Here is a 15,235-nt window from a genome sequence, read left to right on the forward strand (position 1 = left end):
TTTATATATGATTTCTTCTTGCTGCAACCTGCTGTGAAACATGGGGCTTTTTTAAAGTAAGCTACATGTCTGGAAGTAGGGGATCCATATGATTTACTCAGCCAATACTGGTGGCGCAAGTAATGAAAATCAACCTCAAAACAGAATCCATGTTCACTGCTTGTCCAGAAATGTCAGCAGGGAAGAGGGAGAAATTCAGCTAAGGCATTGGGGGGGGTGTGGGGTGTGTGTAGAAGGTAAGTCTGTTGTCTGGTTTTCTTCTTGTAGTAGTAATACATTCAGACTTCTCCACACCTTTAAACATTTTTTATATCCCAGCAAAATGCAAGGAAAATTGATGTCACTTTACTTACGTTCATATCAAAACAAAGTCAACTTCAATATTACCTGAAGTTACTTTCTGCACAAGATATACCAAAGCTATAACGAAAAAAAATCACACCCTGGAAGGTGATCTTATATTAGCCATAAATTACTTTCTCACCTTAGACCACATATCACACTTCTGGTTTTGAGGAGAAGTATATGAAGCATCAGAACTGTCCTTCTTTTCTCTACTCTATTTTATTGTTAGGAACCCACAAAACACAAAGCTACACAGATATGAAATTTTTAATGAAAGAAGGAATTAGATTACTTTTTCTGTTCTGCAGTGGAACAGAAACAGGGGAATAGAGGTTTTAAGCCATTTCCTTCACAATGAGAAGCACTTTACAAAAAATAAGACCAGAATGATTTTTTTTTTTTAGTTGCAGTCTCCTTTACTTCATTTAGCTATTGTCAAGGTTCCAGTAAATCTGCAAAGAGGAATACAAATACACTTCACTAATTTGAAGAGGAAAAAAAAAGCATTACCTTATATCCTATAGTCTTACGATAATACAGAATTTCTTTTTCCAGAAGTTCAAATAACCGTGGTGGGAAAAACTGGAAATCCTGAATATTTGGTTGTTTTGGAGGTCGTGGAGCCTTCAAAAATACAGAGGTACATTACCATTATATAAGCTTGATTTCTGTGCAATAAAGCTGCCATAATTCAGCAGCAGTGGCAACCTATCACTTTGCAAATACAGTCATTTTATTACCAGTATAGGGTGAGAGCAGGGGATGCAACATGGGAGAGGAGAAGAGCAAAAGAACAGCATAAAAAACCCTCCATACTTGCCAACTTCTTACCTTTGGGACTTTTGGTTCGCTAACACGTAGGGCTTCTCTGAAATAAGCGTCAACTGCATAATTAGCCTTGCGTTCTCGTTTTGGAGGCTCTATCCATTCCATCATGCTCAGCTACATGCAGAATAGAATAAAAAGATATTAAAGTAACTGTACGCTTTCCTAAAGTCGCAAAAATAATTACTAATGTGGCACTGCAAAACAGGAACGTATTTTTGCACAGCAAATCTAACGGTCGTGCTCTACAGTATGGATACTACAACACAGCTCAAAAATAAGCTAGAGGTTATACCTGATTATAACACGTATTTAAACACACAAAAGATAATACACAAGTAAGGCAGTGCAGTGGCATGGGTAGATCCCTTTACAGTATTCTACTTACTTCAGACACCTGAGTAAGGTTATGATTCCATCTACCAAAACACAATGGAGGGGCTGGGGACTTGGGCTCTGAATTCTATAATACCTTGTGATATAAATGAATTGCTTCTCCTCTAAATATCACAACGAATAACCTCTACAGAGGCTACAGCATTGGCCAAATTTAAAAAAAAAAGAATTAGCAGCTAATTAATCTTAACTAAACTACTTGAACTAAACTTACTAAAGCATATTTCAAGACTATGCTGTATTTAGCTGGCTTCTTGTAATGAAATTATCAACACGAAAAAATAATCTTATGTATATACACACACATGCCACTCTATTCTCATTAAATATTTTATTTTTCCAAATGTTTCTTCAAAAGTGGTAAGAAACCTGGGTTAGAAGGGCATTGTGTAGCTAACAAATAAAAGTTCACATATCTGATTCCAGATAAGACCTTAAGGATATCTTGACTATAGGTCCCGTACAAAACAGAGACGCAGAGGTAACATTGTGGGACCTTAAGTAATACCTCTTTGTTTGGATGATCCTTCTATAATTAGGTATATTGTTGTACAAACAGTTCACATTAATGCTTGTGACTAAAACCTTCATTTTAGTGAAGGTAGTGAAGGCAAAGAAGACTTAAGTCCAAGTTCTACATCTAAAACCATTGTCAGGCCTGTTTTTTCCTCTCAGTTATGTGGCAGTAAAATAATACTGACTGCAGCAGTATAGCAGGATGCAACATAGTATTTTTGCTGCAGAAAGGATAAAATTTGAGCAATATTATCAGATTTTACCGTGAAGGAAAACAGTGGGGCTGAAAGCTAGTTTAAACAAAAATTCAGAATATTGATGCTTCTGCAGAGCTAAGTCAATTTTTCAGTAGCTTCTTACTTCTCTAGAATAACCTTTATAGCCGTAAAATTCCTAGTATGGCCTTTACGCTTGCACCTCTAAACTAAAGTCTTAAAGACTCTAAGAAAAATTACCTTTTGTTTTTCTCTATAATCTTCACCTTCAAAGTTGTATAAGCTCATCTCTGTGTCCATAGTGAAATTTCGTAAGGAGCTCTCCCCCATCTTCTGCAATCGTTCATTCATTTCAGCTGTCTAAAAATACAGGAAGACACTTTTAGGCTGACTCAAGCTGTTTTATCTTTTCTGGAAAAAAAAAAACAAACCAGCTTTCATCGTTATTAAAACATTCTCGATGTCTTTTTCTGCTTTAAACCTTTACTTACATTTTTCTTGTAAGGAGAGATGCCCATAGTGCTTTTCAATTTTGAACAATCTGACCCCAAGACTTTCCATTAAACTAAATTTATTATGCTGGGATATAGCCCTAAAACTGTATGATTCAACTTTTAAATTTAAATGAAATTTATGCCCAGCTCTTTGGAGCTGAAATGGTAGTTCATTTTTCCACAGAGCTACCTATTCCCTAATGAAGTTCCATGAAGGTTTTGTGTCTGTTAGAGTTGTGGCATAAAATTTACATCTTTCTAAAAGCCCACAAAATAAACAGTGCTTAATGTTTGGTGCACACAGTCTGAACTTTGAAAATAATTATAACTCCCTAATTCTACTCCTTCTAAACTTTCATAAGGTTTAAAATACTTACAAAGAGTAAAGTAATAGTTGGGCATAAAAATAGATTTACATAATCAGATTTAATTTATATTTTGTGCATCTATATTTAATGTTTGACACATTTCGAATTCTGTATGAAACTCTTCTCTAACCTTCTTTTCACCTCTTTCTAAAATAGTGGTTATATCTTCTTCTGTCAGCTCACTATCTTTGGAAGCAAAAACATGCGTGGCTCCATGCCGGATCATCTGCAGCATTTCATCTTTTGCCAGTTTGTTAGACTGTTGGTCTATGAGCCTTCCTAAAATTAGAAGAAACATGTTGAAAGCTATAATACAAAAGTTCTAGTAGGACCATGCAAACAGGGGATTTTTTTAGTTCACTGGCAGAACAAGAAAGGAAAAACAAAAGAACCATACAGAAAAAATTATGTTTCACTTGAGCTGAAAATAAACAGAAACCGGGAACGTCAGGGAAAATAAAAAAATAACAACTTTGGATCAAGCCATAACAGAGAATGTTTCACATTTAGATAATCCAAATTTTATGTTTAACATCTTATTCTTACAAAGTCAGCTGAACTTTCAAGATCAAAATCCTATTTCAAGATGAAAATGACAAAGTATTTTGTAATAACCATTACAAAGTACTTAAGATTTTTAACACTCACTTCATTGATTTCAACCCAAATCTCTGAATATTTTTCCCAAAATTCTAATTTCTGTCCCCAAATTTCATTTGTCCTATCTCATCTCTTCACAGACCATCAAAATGTTGATCATCATCCTTTCAGTAGCCCACCCTTTTGGAAATACAACCAACCTTCAAAACTTAGCTTGAGAAGCTTAGTTTTCGACAAGCTATTCTTCCAAGAGCTTCTAAACAAAGACACACAAAGCAGTTTTAATGTTCAGTAAATTCTTATGTGGTAATAAGCACATCTGTATAATTATTTTTATCTGCCATGGAACATATCTTTTTTCTTTTTTTCCTTTTTAACATATCACAAAAACCAAGTAACATCTATTCAGCTGTAGTTTGCTTTCCTCATTTAGAGTCTTAGTAAAAGCATATGCCCACATTATTTAGGAAAACAACATTTTTTCAAAAATTTCAGCTGAACAAGTGAATAACTTATACATTATAGTTTCTTAGGTTGATTTAGCATACTGCTATTATACACAAGGCCTGCTTTCTCTCCTACTGTACATTTGTACAGTTATTTAACCCATACTTTAAGGGACTGAACAATTCTGTTGCAGACAAACATATATAGCAGTTGATACCTTGTTGTATAACTATAGAGTCCAGTCTCAGTTTTATTTCAGCTCTTTCTACAATCCTCTCTTCAACAGTATTATCAGTGATTAGTCGAAACACCCGTACTGGTTTCTTTTGACCAATACGATGCGCACGATCCTAACAAACATAAATCAATGAGCGTTCAGCAACAAAAAACAACTCACAATCAATAGACAGTTAGCTTGCTATACAGCAGAAACAGACTGAAACTAGCATATATTTCTTGGTTCCTTGCTTATTAAGAGAGTATACAAAAACTTAAAACCAATATAGTAATATTTACTTATATCTGGCTATTACACCTTTTAAGTTTGGGTCATTCTACAGTAATAAATGCATCTACCTCATTGTAAATGAACATAACTGAATGCTTGGCTAGACTGCAATTGGGAAGTGGAGATACAACAGTATATACATACACACATCTGCACTGCTTTCAAACCAATTCTCTCACTTGACATAGATATTGAAACTTTGATATCCCTGGCTTGAGCATATTAATTCCATGGGCAAAGTCCATGCAGCCACGGCTTCAACAGTGTAGTTGTCCCAGGCTAGCTACATTAAAGCATCAATATGCAGCTCACATAGTACAGGTACAGTACATAGCAAATGAGGTTATATGACTAGCACACTATACTCATTTGTAACAAAACTTGTGTTTATTCTCTCTGGAAAACATGAATAAAAATATTATTTTGTCCTCTTAAATAAAAAAAGTTAAACCACTGGCCTTCAACCTGTTGGTACCAGGATTTTCTGACTGTCCTTTAAACATGAGTCATTAAATCTTTTACTCTCCTGCATAATATTCATTTCTTCCTGAAAATCCTACTAAAGCTCACAAATCACACTTATCAGTTTCCAGGAAGTTGGTCTACTATCGGTAGTCAGCTTGTCTATCAAGAGCATGAGTTATTCACAGCAAATATTTGATGTGTTTAATGGCATGAAATAAAACCCAAAACAAAACCACAAAGCACAGAACAAATACCCCACACCCCCAATCATGCAAGAAGGATCATGTGATTTTTATTCCACATGAAACAAATTATAGAAATTTTTTTTTTTATATTCAGCACTCAGAAAGATAAGATTTTAGTATATTTAACCCAAAGATAAGGGTTTTTCTTCCCGGGTGTCACCACCAAATGATTTTACACTTATGCAGAAACAGGTGGGTTGCAAAAGCATAAGCTTCCCAAAATGGAGGAATATAAAGCTGCATGCTTTTAATTCTTTGCTATTATTTTGGAAACAGCCCTCTTACTGATTTACTGTTTTCTTCTGGAAAGACAGAATTAAGAATAATTCTATGGATAAACAATATTGATACAGTATTTTGACAGAAGTAATCCTATTCAATTATGAAAGTAATTAAGACTGATATTTACAGAGAAAAATCTACAGTTTCTTCCACAATTCTGTTCATGCCCTTTTTATTAAATTCCTTAGTTTTTTGGTATTAAATACAAAAAGTAAAGAAAAATGACAAAAATCCAAGTTCTGGAAACACTTATACAAAGTAGAACACTGACAACTTTAACAAACAAATATGTATTAGGGAGTTAACTCACCATGGCTTGCAGATCTACTTGAGGGTTCCAGTCTGAATCATAGAGAATAACCACATCAGCAGTTGCCAAATTAATTCCAAGACCTCCAGCTCTGGTACTCAGCATGAAAATGAATTTACGGCTGTTGGGAGCATTAAATGTGTCTATTGCTTCCTAAAAGAAGAGAAAGTGTCATTAAAGTATCAGAGCTTTCAAACAAGCTTCCGATATGTTGGTGGCTTTTCAATGAAATTTCTTTGAAATTTACAGAATTTTCATACCAAAATAAATTGTTTATAGAAGTAAGAAACTGTAGGTTTGCACAGGTGGAAAAAATCCATTCTGAGTCCACAAAATACTACATTCTTCATTTAGTTGAGGAACAAATGAAACCTACTTTACTGTGGACTTTGGTTAGGAAAAACACGTACCCTTAGCAGCCTTTTTAAACTGTAGCATTTTTGCTACATTTTAAACAATGATGTAGCTACTTAGATTATTAAGAAGTTATTATTTACATATATATCTAATAAGTAAAACAAATAAATTTCCTGTTTATATAGAACTTTCTCACCTCTCTTTCTTCATGTGGTGTCTGTCCATCAAGTCGACAGTACTCATATCCACGCCACATGCAATAGTCTTCCAAAATATCCAGTAAGCGAGTCATCTGACTAAAAAGCAGAACTCTAGAACCTGACAGAACACCACAGAAGGTTTTGTCGTTGGTTTTATGTTTTCACATTAATCTTATCACACAGCCTACTATAGAGCATGAGTGAGAATTCATGTGAAATATTCTGTGCTATGCCTAACTTACTCAAGTAAGTCTTTCTTCTGAAGTTACTTTTCTGGTATTGATTTAACTTCTCCTCAAGACAGGTCATTTGATAATTTATACAGAAGAAATACACAGCTGAAGAAACAGAACACTTAAAACCATGGTAAGATAAGTAGCTGACACAGATGTGCACAGACAAACTAATCCTCTCATCAGAAATTTTCTTAAAGACAGCAGAAGGCAGGCTCTGCTCTTGCTTTCCTTCTACTTCTCCATATTATTAGTCTTCCTAATCATTCCTGTAAGACTTCCTTCCCTCCATGTGTTAAGATCTACAGAAAAATTATTTTCAGCAAAAACCTCACAAAGTAATGAATGCATTCACTGGAGGAAAGACAAGAATGAATCTCTGCAATTTCTGAAAGGTAATTTTACTTACAACAAGCATTCAGATCACTACTGTTCATAAACGGTACTCACCTTGCTCTCTGAGTTTTGCTAGCAGTTTATCCAGAACTAACATTTTACCACTGTTAGTGATGAGATGTGTGTCAGTGGTGTAAGGAGGGCCCGGCTCAGCACCATCAAATAGGTAAGGATGGTTACAGCATTTCCGCAGCTGCATCAGAATATTCAGCAGACGCATCTTATCCATTTTCCCAGCTGAATTCAGGATATCAATATCTTTCATCAGGATCCTTGTATACCTGAAGTTTTACAGGCAATTTTGAATAACTCTCAGTTTTTATTTGATATTTAAAGCGTGAATGAAACCCTGCAATACCTCAATAACTTATTTCTGGATGTGGGATTTTGCTTTGTTTATATAATAATGAGCTTTATTATTATGAAACTTGGTGAAAACGTCTAACTGATGATAATAAGGATTTATAAATCCATACCTAAACAAAGGCAATTTGTCTGAGTGACAATGATCTGTCATTTACTGGGTTATCTTACACTTCCATTTTAGGACTACGAAGTGGATTAAAGATATCATTTACTTGACTGAAGCTGCTACACTGACCTGGCTCCTTTTCTCACATCTCTTCTGGGTATGTGGCTCCTCAAGGTTTTATTTTAATTTCAGCTCATACTTTTACTGGTGCACACATACTTGCATCAAAAGAGGAAATTTAGTAGGCATATGTTCTTTCAAATAAAATTAAGGAAGGAAGAGAAGTTTCTGCTTTCTTCCTCCCAACCCTTTTCTTTACCCTTCCTGAGCTCTTTGTAACTCGTGCATCTTTAAAAAAAGCCCCAAAGACAGCTATAAATAGGCTTCTCCATCTGACTGTCTTAACGTGCAACTACAAGAAAAAAAAAAAATCACTCTGAAGAGCTGTAGTGTTCTTTATCAGAAAAGAATCTTACTTTGATGTAAATAACTCACCATTCCCTCTGCATTTTGCTGAGCCCAAGATAAATTTTTACTTCCTTCTTTGGAGGCAAACTCTTTTCTACTTCAGCTTTTATGCGACGTAATAAAAATGGCTTCAAAACCTACACAAATTAAGAGTTTTTCCACAGATAAATTTATAAAATTGGTTGCCTCAAATACAAAATTAACAGATTCAATTATCTGATATTTATTCAGAACTAATCAATATCTATTGCTGTCATGGTGAAAAAAAGTCATGAAAAATTCCGAAAAATTCTGCTAAAGTCTGCAAAATGAAGTTGTCCACTAATTGGCTAAGTTCACACACAAATATGTAACACTACATGAAGATTGCCATATTCATCCCCGTTGTTATCCTAAGCAAGGGCCAAACCCATAAGCTTATAAAAGCTATTTACTACCTTTTAACATAAGCTCTGTTTCATTTTCACTAGCAGCACATACAAAATACACCAACATTTCAAAGATAAGCAATGTATGTTGTACTTCCTTCTGTTTTGTTACTGTATGATGAAAAATGTCTTTTCTCTCATGCACAGTAAAACAAAGGTAAAGGCATGCCTTTATTCAGACTAGCATGATGTGTATCAGTACACTATTCACAATAATAACTGGTTTCAAAAAGATCTCAAAATTCTTCATTTTCACATTTTATGTATAGATTTTGTCTGCTTCAAACACTAATGCTACAAAAAGCAGTATCTATAAGTTTCAATATTTAATTAATGAAAATTTGGCTGGGCATTTCTGTAGCTAAATACCTTCACATTCATCTTCTCAACTTTGAGATGAAGGGAGAAATAATCTGTTTTTCTTTTTTACACTGTGTATGCTAACGATGACACATTATTACAGCTTTAATTACTTACAGCATGAAGTCTTTCTACAAGTTTCTGATCACCGAGACAATTTTTAGTGTCGAACCATGAGTCAAAATCCTGTGGTGAGAAACAGCACAATTGGTATGAACAGTTTATCATCTGTAGTTTTAACAGACACATATTGACTCTCTCTCACTCCAGCTGAGAGTGGCATAAATCTTGAGACAAATGACTTCTATGAGTGAAAGAAAAATCAGTCTGCAATTCTGTGCCAGCTCCCCAGCATTTTATAACATTCAAGTCAACTGAGTAACTCCGCAGACAAAATACTATTACTCTGCTTAATTTACAATGGTTTTCCATGCTCACTGCAGCGTCCAAGTTCTTCCCCTTATTACTTGTGTAATGATGGGGCAAGAAGGTAAAAAAAGAAAAAGAAACCAGAATCCTTAAGTAAATGAGATGGACAACAGAGCAAAAAAAATGGAAGCAAGCAATACAAGTACAAGGAAACATTAACAGTAAGAGAGGAGAAAGATGACTCAAATTCTAAGTGAAAAAAAGGCTTATGCCTATTTGGATGCTTCATATTCTTCATTCTGCATTGCTTTCCCAAATTTTGTTCCAGTTTGCATAATTCTTGAACTATTTAAAGTATTACATTTGCTGTTAGTGGCCTGAGGCCTTATCTGCACTAACAGAATGCAGTGTTTTAACTAGGTAGAGCAAAAAAAAAAAAAAGTAGTCTACAGTTAGGTAAGCCACAGAGCTCCTACTGAATCCAGGTCTTCCACATCATATGTCTCTTACTAGGCTGGCCATTCTTCTCTTCTGCAGAAAGCAGCCTGGGAATCCAAATAACAAGAACAAGACTGTACTTCCAAACCTCAACTTACATCTGCAGAATTGAAGACATCAGGTAAAAGAAAATTGAGTAATGCCCACAGCTCATGGAGGTTATTCTGCAAAGGAGTTCCTGTAAGCAGCAATCGATTTGTTGTCTTGAATTCACGTACAATCTCTGACAGCTAGAAATACAACAGATAGTTATCATCATCGTGTACATTTAAGGATAATGAATTTTCACCAGTTTCTGAAACCTGAAACAATCTCAACTAAATTGAAAGACAGTGAGCTACCTATGAAATTCCTATTTACCACCCAATAGATTATGGCTTATATTTTAAAAAAACACCACACCTAACACTTAAAATGTGCTAAAATCAGATGGAATCTTTGTGTCAAATTATCTTCAAAGTATCAAATAATTTTGACTTTACCTTAGACTTCTCATTCTTTATTCTGTGGGCTTCATCAATTACCAGGTACCTCCAGTTAAATTTTTTGAAGACTGATTTCTCTTTAATTACCATTTCATATGATGTAACACAAACATCCCATTCACCAGGCATCATAACATCACGGATAAAAGCAGCCTAAAGCAGAACAATTAAATTAATAAACATTTATAAATATGAACAATTTATATGGAATTCAGGGAAACCTATCTCTGCCAACATTACTGATGCGCTAAGCTAGCACACAAAAGAAGACTCTGAAACATCTTTTCAGTAACTGAAAGTTACTGTAACAAAAGCCTTCAATCCTTTTTACTCTAGGCACAGACAGATCACCCGCTGGGGTTAAGCAAAACACATATTTTCTCCTATTCAAAATTAAATATTTACTCTTCAGCATAATTTTTCAGTAATTGAGATACAGTACATACTACCAATAGGGGGAAAAAAACCCTCTAAACTAAGTACTCCAAAGACACAATGCACAAAAAAGCACAATGCACAAAACAACTCATGTAGCCCGCTCCCATCTTCTCTCTTTCCTAAAGATCTTCCTCCTCTATCCCATCTCTATTTCGTAAGGGATAAATATCTAGGCTTATAAATCCTTTCATAGGAAAGAATATCACCCTATGGAAAAGCCACGCATGCAGGTCTCCAAGAACTTACTTAGTAGGGTACACAGATCACCCCAGCTAGTAGGACTGACAGAACTGTTCAAGTCCACAGCCTTGAAGAGCTACCTAATAAAGGAATGTTCTGTACAATACTATGCACTGACTTACAAAAGCAAACGTAAGCTCAGAGGTGCTTTTGCCACCACAGAACAGAGATTAAGCAGAAAATGAGAAAATGAAAAGTTATGACAATACGAACATAAGACTCTGAAAGCAAAGAAAGTACAAAGTGAAGGTGCATGCTTCCCTTCAACACAACCTTAATTTCATTCCACGGAACTAGCAATAAACACACTGTGGTACAATTATCAGACTTCAAATTAAAACAATCTGCAGAGCAGTACAGTCAAATCCAAGACTATAGCACTGGAAGGAACTGTCCAAATCCCTGGCAGAACCAGCAGTTCCTCTCACAGAATCATAGAACCATTTAGGTTGGAAAAGACCCTTAAGATCATCGAGTCCAACCGTTAACATTAACACTACCAAGTCCATCACTAAACCACGTCACTAAGCGCCACATCTACACGTCTTTTAAATACCTGCACCACTTCCCTGGGCAGCATGTTCCAGTGCTTGGCAACCCTTCCAGTGAAGAAATTTTTCCTCCAGTCTAAATCAAAATATCCAATCTAAACCTCCCCTGACACAACTTGAGGCCATTTCCTCTTGTCCTACCACTGAGTACTTCTGAAAACAACCCCAGGTCCCTCAGCCGCTCCTCATCAGCCTTGTGCTCCAGACCCTCCCCAGCTTCGTTGCCCTTCTCTGGACACGCTCCAGCCCCTCAATGTCTCTCTTGTAGTGAGGGGCCCAAAACTGAACACAGCATTCGAGGTGCGGCCTCACCAGCGCCAAGTACAGCGGGACAATCACTGCCCTAGTCCTGCTGGCCACGCTATTTCTGATACAAGCCAGGATGCCATTGGCCTTCTTGGCCACCTGGGCACACTGCCAGCTCACGTTCAGCTGGCTGTCGACCAACACCCCCAGGTCCTTCTCTGCTGGGCAGCTTTCCAGCCACTCTTCCCCAAGCCTGTAGCGTTGCATGGGGTTGATGTGACCAGAGTGCAGGACCCAGCACTGAGCCTTGTGAACCTCATACAATTGGCCTCAGCCCATCGATCCAGCCTGTCCAGATCCCTCTGTAGAGCCTTCCTACCCTCAAGCAGTAACAGGCAGCCATGCAATCCATATGAGGAGCCACAGAATTCGCAGGAACATCCGGCTCGTTGATCCCCTTCAAGTTAGAAAACCACCATATATCTATTTTAAGGCCTTCACTATGAAAGATGAAAAGCTCTACAACAGAATCCTAGTTACAAGGCAAGGCATGGACATAAGACACAGAGTGAGAGAAGTCACCTGAAAAAGGTGAAGAAAGAGGTAACGAAGTGAGGGCAATAAAGGAAAATGAATAAACACTGTCACAATGCAAACACAGAAGAGATTAAAAAAAAAAAAGGTGCAAAAATCAGAGAGGAAGACAACAGAAAAAGAGTTAAGTCAGACAGCTGTACTTTGATCCTAGTCTATTATTTCACCTATTGATGTGCATTTTTTCCCTCATAGTTACAAGCATAATATTTCGCATTTTCAACTCTAATATAGTTTAAAATTACTAAAAAATACTGTAATTAAGAAAGTAGCTTCGGGAGAATTCCACGTACCCAAATGCTAGTGTTTGACAAATAACGCCTACATCTTTGACACGTAGAACACTTACTCTGGCGTCTTTATCTCCAATAAGGCAAACCGCACGTAATGATGGAACCCAGCGTTTGAATTCATTCATCCAATTGTGCAAAGTTGATTTTGGAACCAGGACCATGTGTGGCCCAGGAATGTTTCGGTAATGCTTCAGATAGCCTAATAATGCTATTGTTTGCAGAGTCTTACCAAGACCCTGCATTGACAAAGAGAGGGGGGAAAGAAACCTGCTGAAATGAAATACCATACACAAATAGTTTCAAACAATTTTCCTACTACATAATTCTGCCACTTAAGTTGTTTAAAGCAAACTACACAGCAAATGTTTGCAATACAATTTCTTTCATTGCATTACAGTTCCAGTTGTGAAAAATCTAACTGTTGTAGAATAATGCATACTACTGCATATACATTAAATACTATAGGCACTTTAATGCTGAATTTTGCTCAATAATTACCACAAAAATTCCAAAAGATTACTGCTTACCATTTCATCTGCCAGAATGCCATTAACACCATTTTCATACAATGAGATCATCCAGTTCAAACCTCTAACCTGATAATCTCTTAGTGTTCCTCCTTTCACATCTGTAAATGTAAGATTCCTCTAAGTAGAAAAATACTAATTCTAAGTAGAAAATTTTAATTGTGATCTGCTCAGATTTTAACTACATCAAAGCAATCAGAAAACTGTCAATACAATACTTACATGAAGGGGACTCCTCAAATCGAATACACACATTAGACGTTTTTCGACTCTCTGACAACAGCTCTTCATCTTCTTCTTGTTCTGTGCGCCTGTGACGATAACTAAAGAAAGAATCCAAGATTCTTGTTTATATGAAATCATTTCAAAATGCTGACTATAAAACCAAAAGAGACAAATTATAACAGAAACAATCATTGATCTACAATGCGTGCATTCTAGTACCCTGACCAAAATCATGTCCTGTTAATAAGTTATTCCTTATGGCTCATTACAGCTTTAATTAGAAAGGCTGATATGAAGCCGTCTCCTCCAGAGCCATAACTATACTCCAACAAGTATCATGAGTTCTCTAAGGTACTTGTTAACGAGCAACACAGAAATACAAGACACACATCAGTGGTGGCCTTAGAATCCATTAGTTGATAACTATACCATTCAGAAGAATCACATATTCAATTTTAAAAATTTTTTTTTTAATTTATAAAATGGAAATTGCCATTTTGTAAACATTCCAAGAACTACTTGCTTGCTATTACAAGACCCCTCAGAAACACTACATGCAGGCTATGCTAATACTGACTAATACAGACAGACTGGTGGAGCGAGACCGTTGGTGCTGAGGGTCCAACATCCACACTACATGCACGTTGTCTTGTTTTAACTTGGTCTAGCTCCACTCTGGTCCCACTGACATGTCCACTCGCAGCTGGAGCACATCAGGTGCATTTCTGGAGTACATCTTCTAGTTAGCATCATGCAAAAGAAATTCAATTCATGTGCTCCAGAATGACTCCACAATATGGACCAAAGCATTGCAAGTGGCAAGAATCAGGAAATTTACTTTAAAAGTGCATTCCTGATCCAAGGTCATACTAATGTTGATGGATCAGCATGCATACACCAACCAGCTTTTAAAGAAATTATGATACACCATTAATAGGAAAAGTTCTGGACTTACTTAAAGCACAATCTCTATGCTACTAACTAACTAGATAGGTTAAAATGCATAATTTGTTTGAAAGCATAAGACATCGGAAATAAAAATAAAACATACTCCCCAGCTGAAATCAAACTCTGTTTTTCATCTTTCTTCATCCGTGGCCGTCCCAGCTTGACTTTCAACGGAGATGTTGGTGATTTTTGTGCTGCAGGCTGAATAAAATGTGCAAAAAGTTCTGTCTGCTTCAGGAGGAATTCAAACCTTTTTGCTCGGTCTGCTTTCTAATTTCCAAAGTGGGGAGAGAATTAAAAAAAGAAAAATCAGTAACTTTTCTTCATTAAAAAATGTATTTTTATTAAGAAACAGAATTCAGACACTCGTAAGAACAACTTATATGAGGAAAGACTGACAAGACTATCTGCCTATTGTTAGCCAACTCAGCGGGCTACAAGCATCATGAAATAGCCCTCGAGCTGCTTCAGCTTACAGCTAAGCATGAATTGCTTTAGAGCACCCAACTGTAATGTGTCGTAGTTCAAATGATCCTTCATGAATACCACAGCAATCCGGAAGACGTAGCAGGACTTAACCTCACCTCAGCAACTCATCCCCATTCAAAACACAAAGAATAGTAAAGCAACCCAAAACCAGTTTACATGTATAGATTGCTTAAGTCTGCATGGCACACCAGCAACTGTGAAGGGATGCTTTAAAGGACTGTCTACAAAAGATAAAGAAAAAACTAAAGTTCTGACTTATAGTAAGGGATGAAATCCTAACCTTGCTCAAGTCAGTGGCAAAACTTCCATCAGCTTCAAGGCTATCAGGATTTGATCCAAGACAAGAATGTGGCAGCTCTGCTTTTAGAAGTATGACTAAAGTACTGGATGCACCAGCTCAAT

The 15,235-nt window shown here is 36.4% G+C and overlaps 1 protein-coding gene across 5 annotated transcripts in view; it reads right to left on the reverse strand.

Annotated features, from left to right (window-relative positions):
- SMARCA1 (SNF2 related chromatin remodeling ATPase 1) overlaps nt 1–15,235 on the reverse strand; it is a 37,580-nt gene that overhangs the window by 15,495 nt on the left and 6,850 nt on the right. For 4 of the 5 annotated variants that reach the window (XR_012044723.1, XM_072876765.1, XM_072876767.1 and 1 more), the window contains 16 exons: nt 14,448–14,614; nt 13,394–13,494; nt 13,172–13,272; nt 12,701–12,880; nt 10,280–10,435; nt 9,896–10,027; nt 9,048–9,116; nt 8,170–8,279; nt 7,257–7,483; nt 6,570–6,691; nt 6,017–6,169; nt 4,424–4,556; nt 3,290–3,438; nt 2,538–2,657; nt 1,177–1,287; nt 856–969 (listed from right to left, as the gene is read on the reverse strand). Coding sequence is in view for 4 of the 5 variants with exons in the window: in XM_072876765.1 (XP_072732866.1) it covers nt 856–969; nt 1,177–1,287; nt 2,538–2,657; nt 3,290–3,438; nt 4,424–4,556; nt 6,017–6,169; nt 6,570–6,691; nt 7,257–7,483; nt 8,170–8,279; nt 9,048–9,116; nt 9,896–10,027; nt 10,280–10,435; nt 12,701–12,880; nt 13,172–13,272; nt 13,394–13,494; nt 14,448–14,614 (2,145 nt within the window). In the remaining variant the exon portion in view is untranslated. Of the gene's footprint in view, nt 1–855; nt 970–1,176; nt 1,288–2,537; nt 2,658–3,289; nt 3,439–4,423; nt 4,557–6,016; nt 6,170–6,569; nt 6,692–7,256; nt 7,484–8,169; nt 8,280–9,047; nt 9,117–9,895; nt 10,028–10,279; nt 10,436–12,700; nt 12,881–13,171; nt 13,273–13,393; nt 13,495–14,447; nt 14,615–15,235 lie in introns of those variants that run through there. The other variant, XM_072876768.1, reaches the window with a different exon arrangement.

This window comes from Ciconia boyciana, chromosome 12 (assembly GCF_034638445.1).
Source record: "Ciconia boyciana chromosome 12, ASM3463844v1, whole genome shotgun sequence".
NCBI lineage: Eukaryota > Metazoa > Chordata > Aves > Ciconiiformes > Ciconiidae > Ciconia > Ciconia boyciana.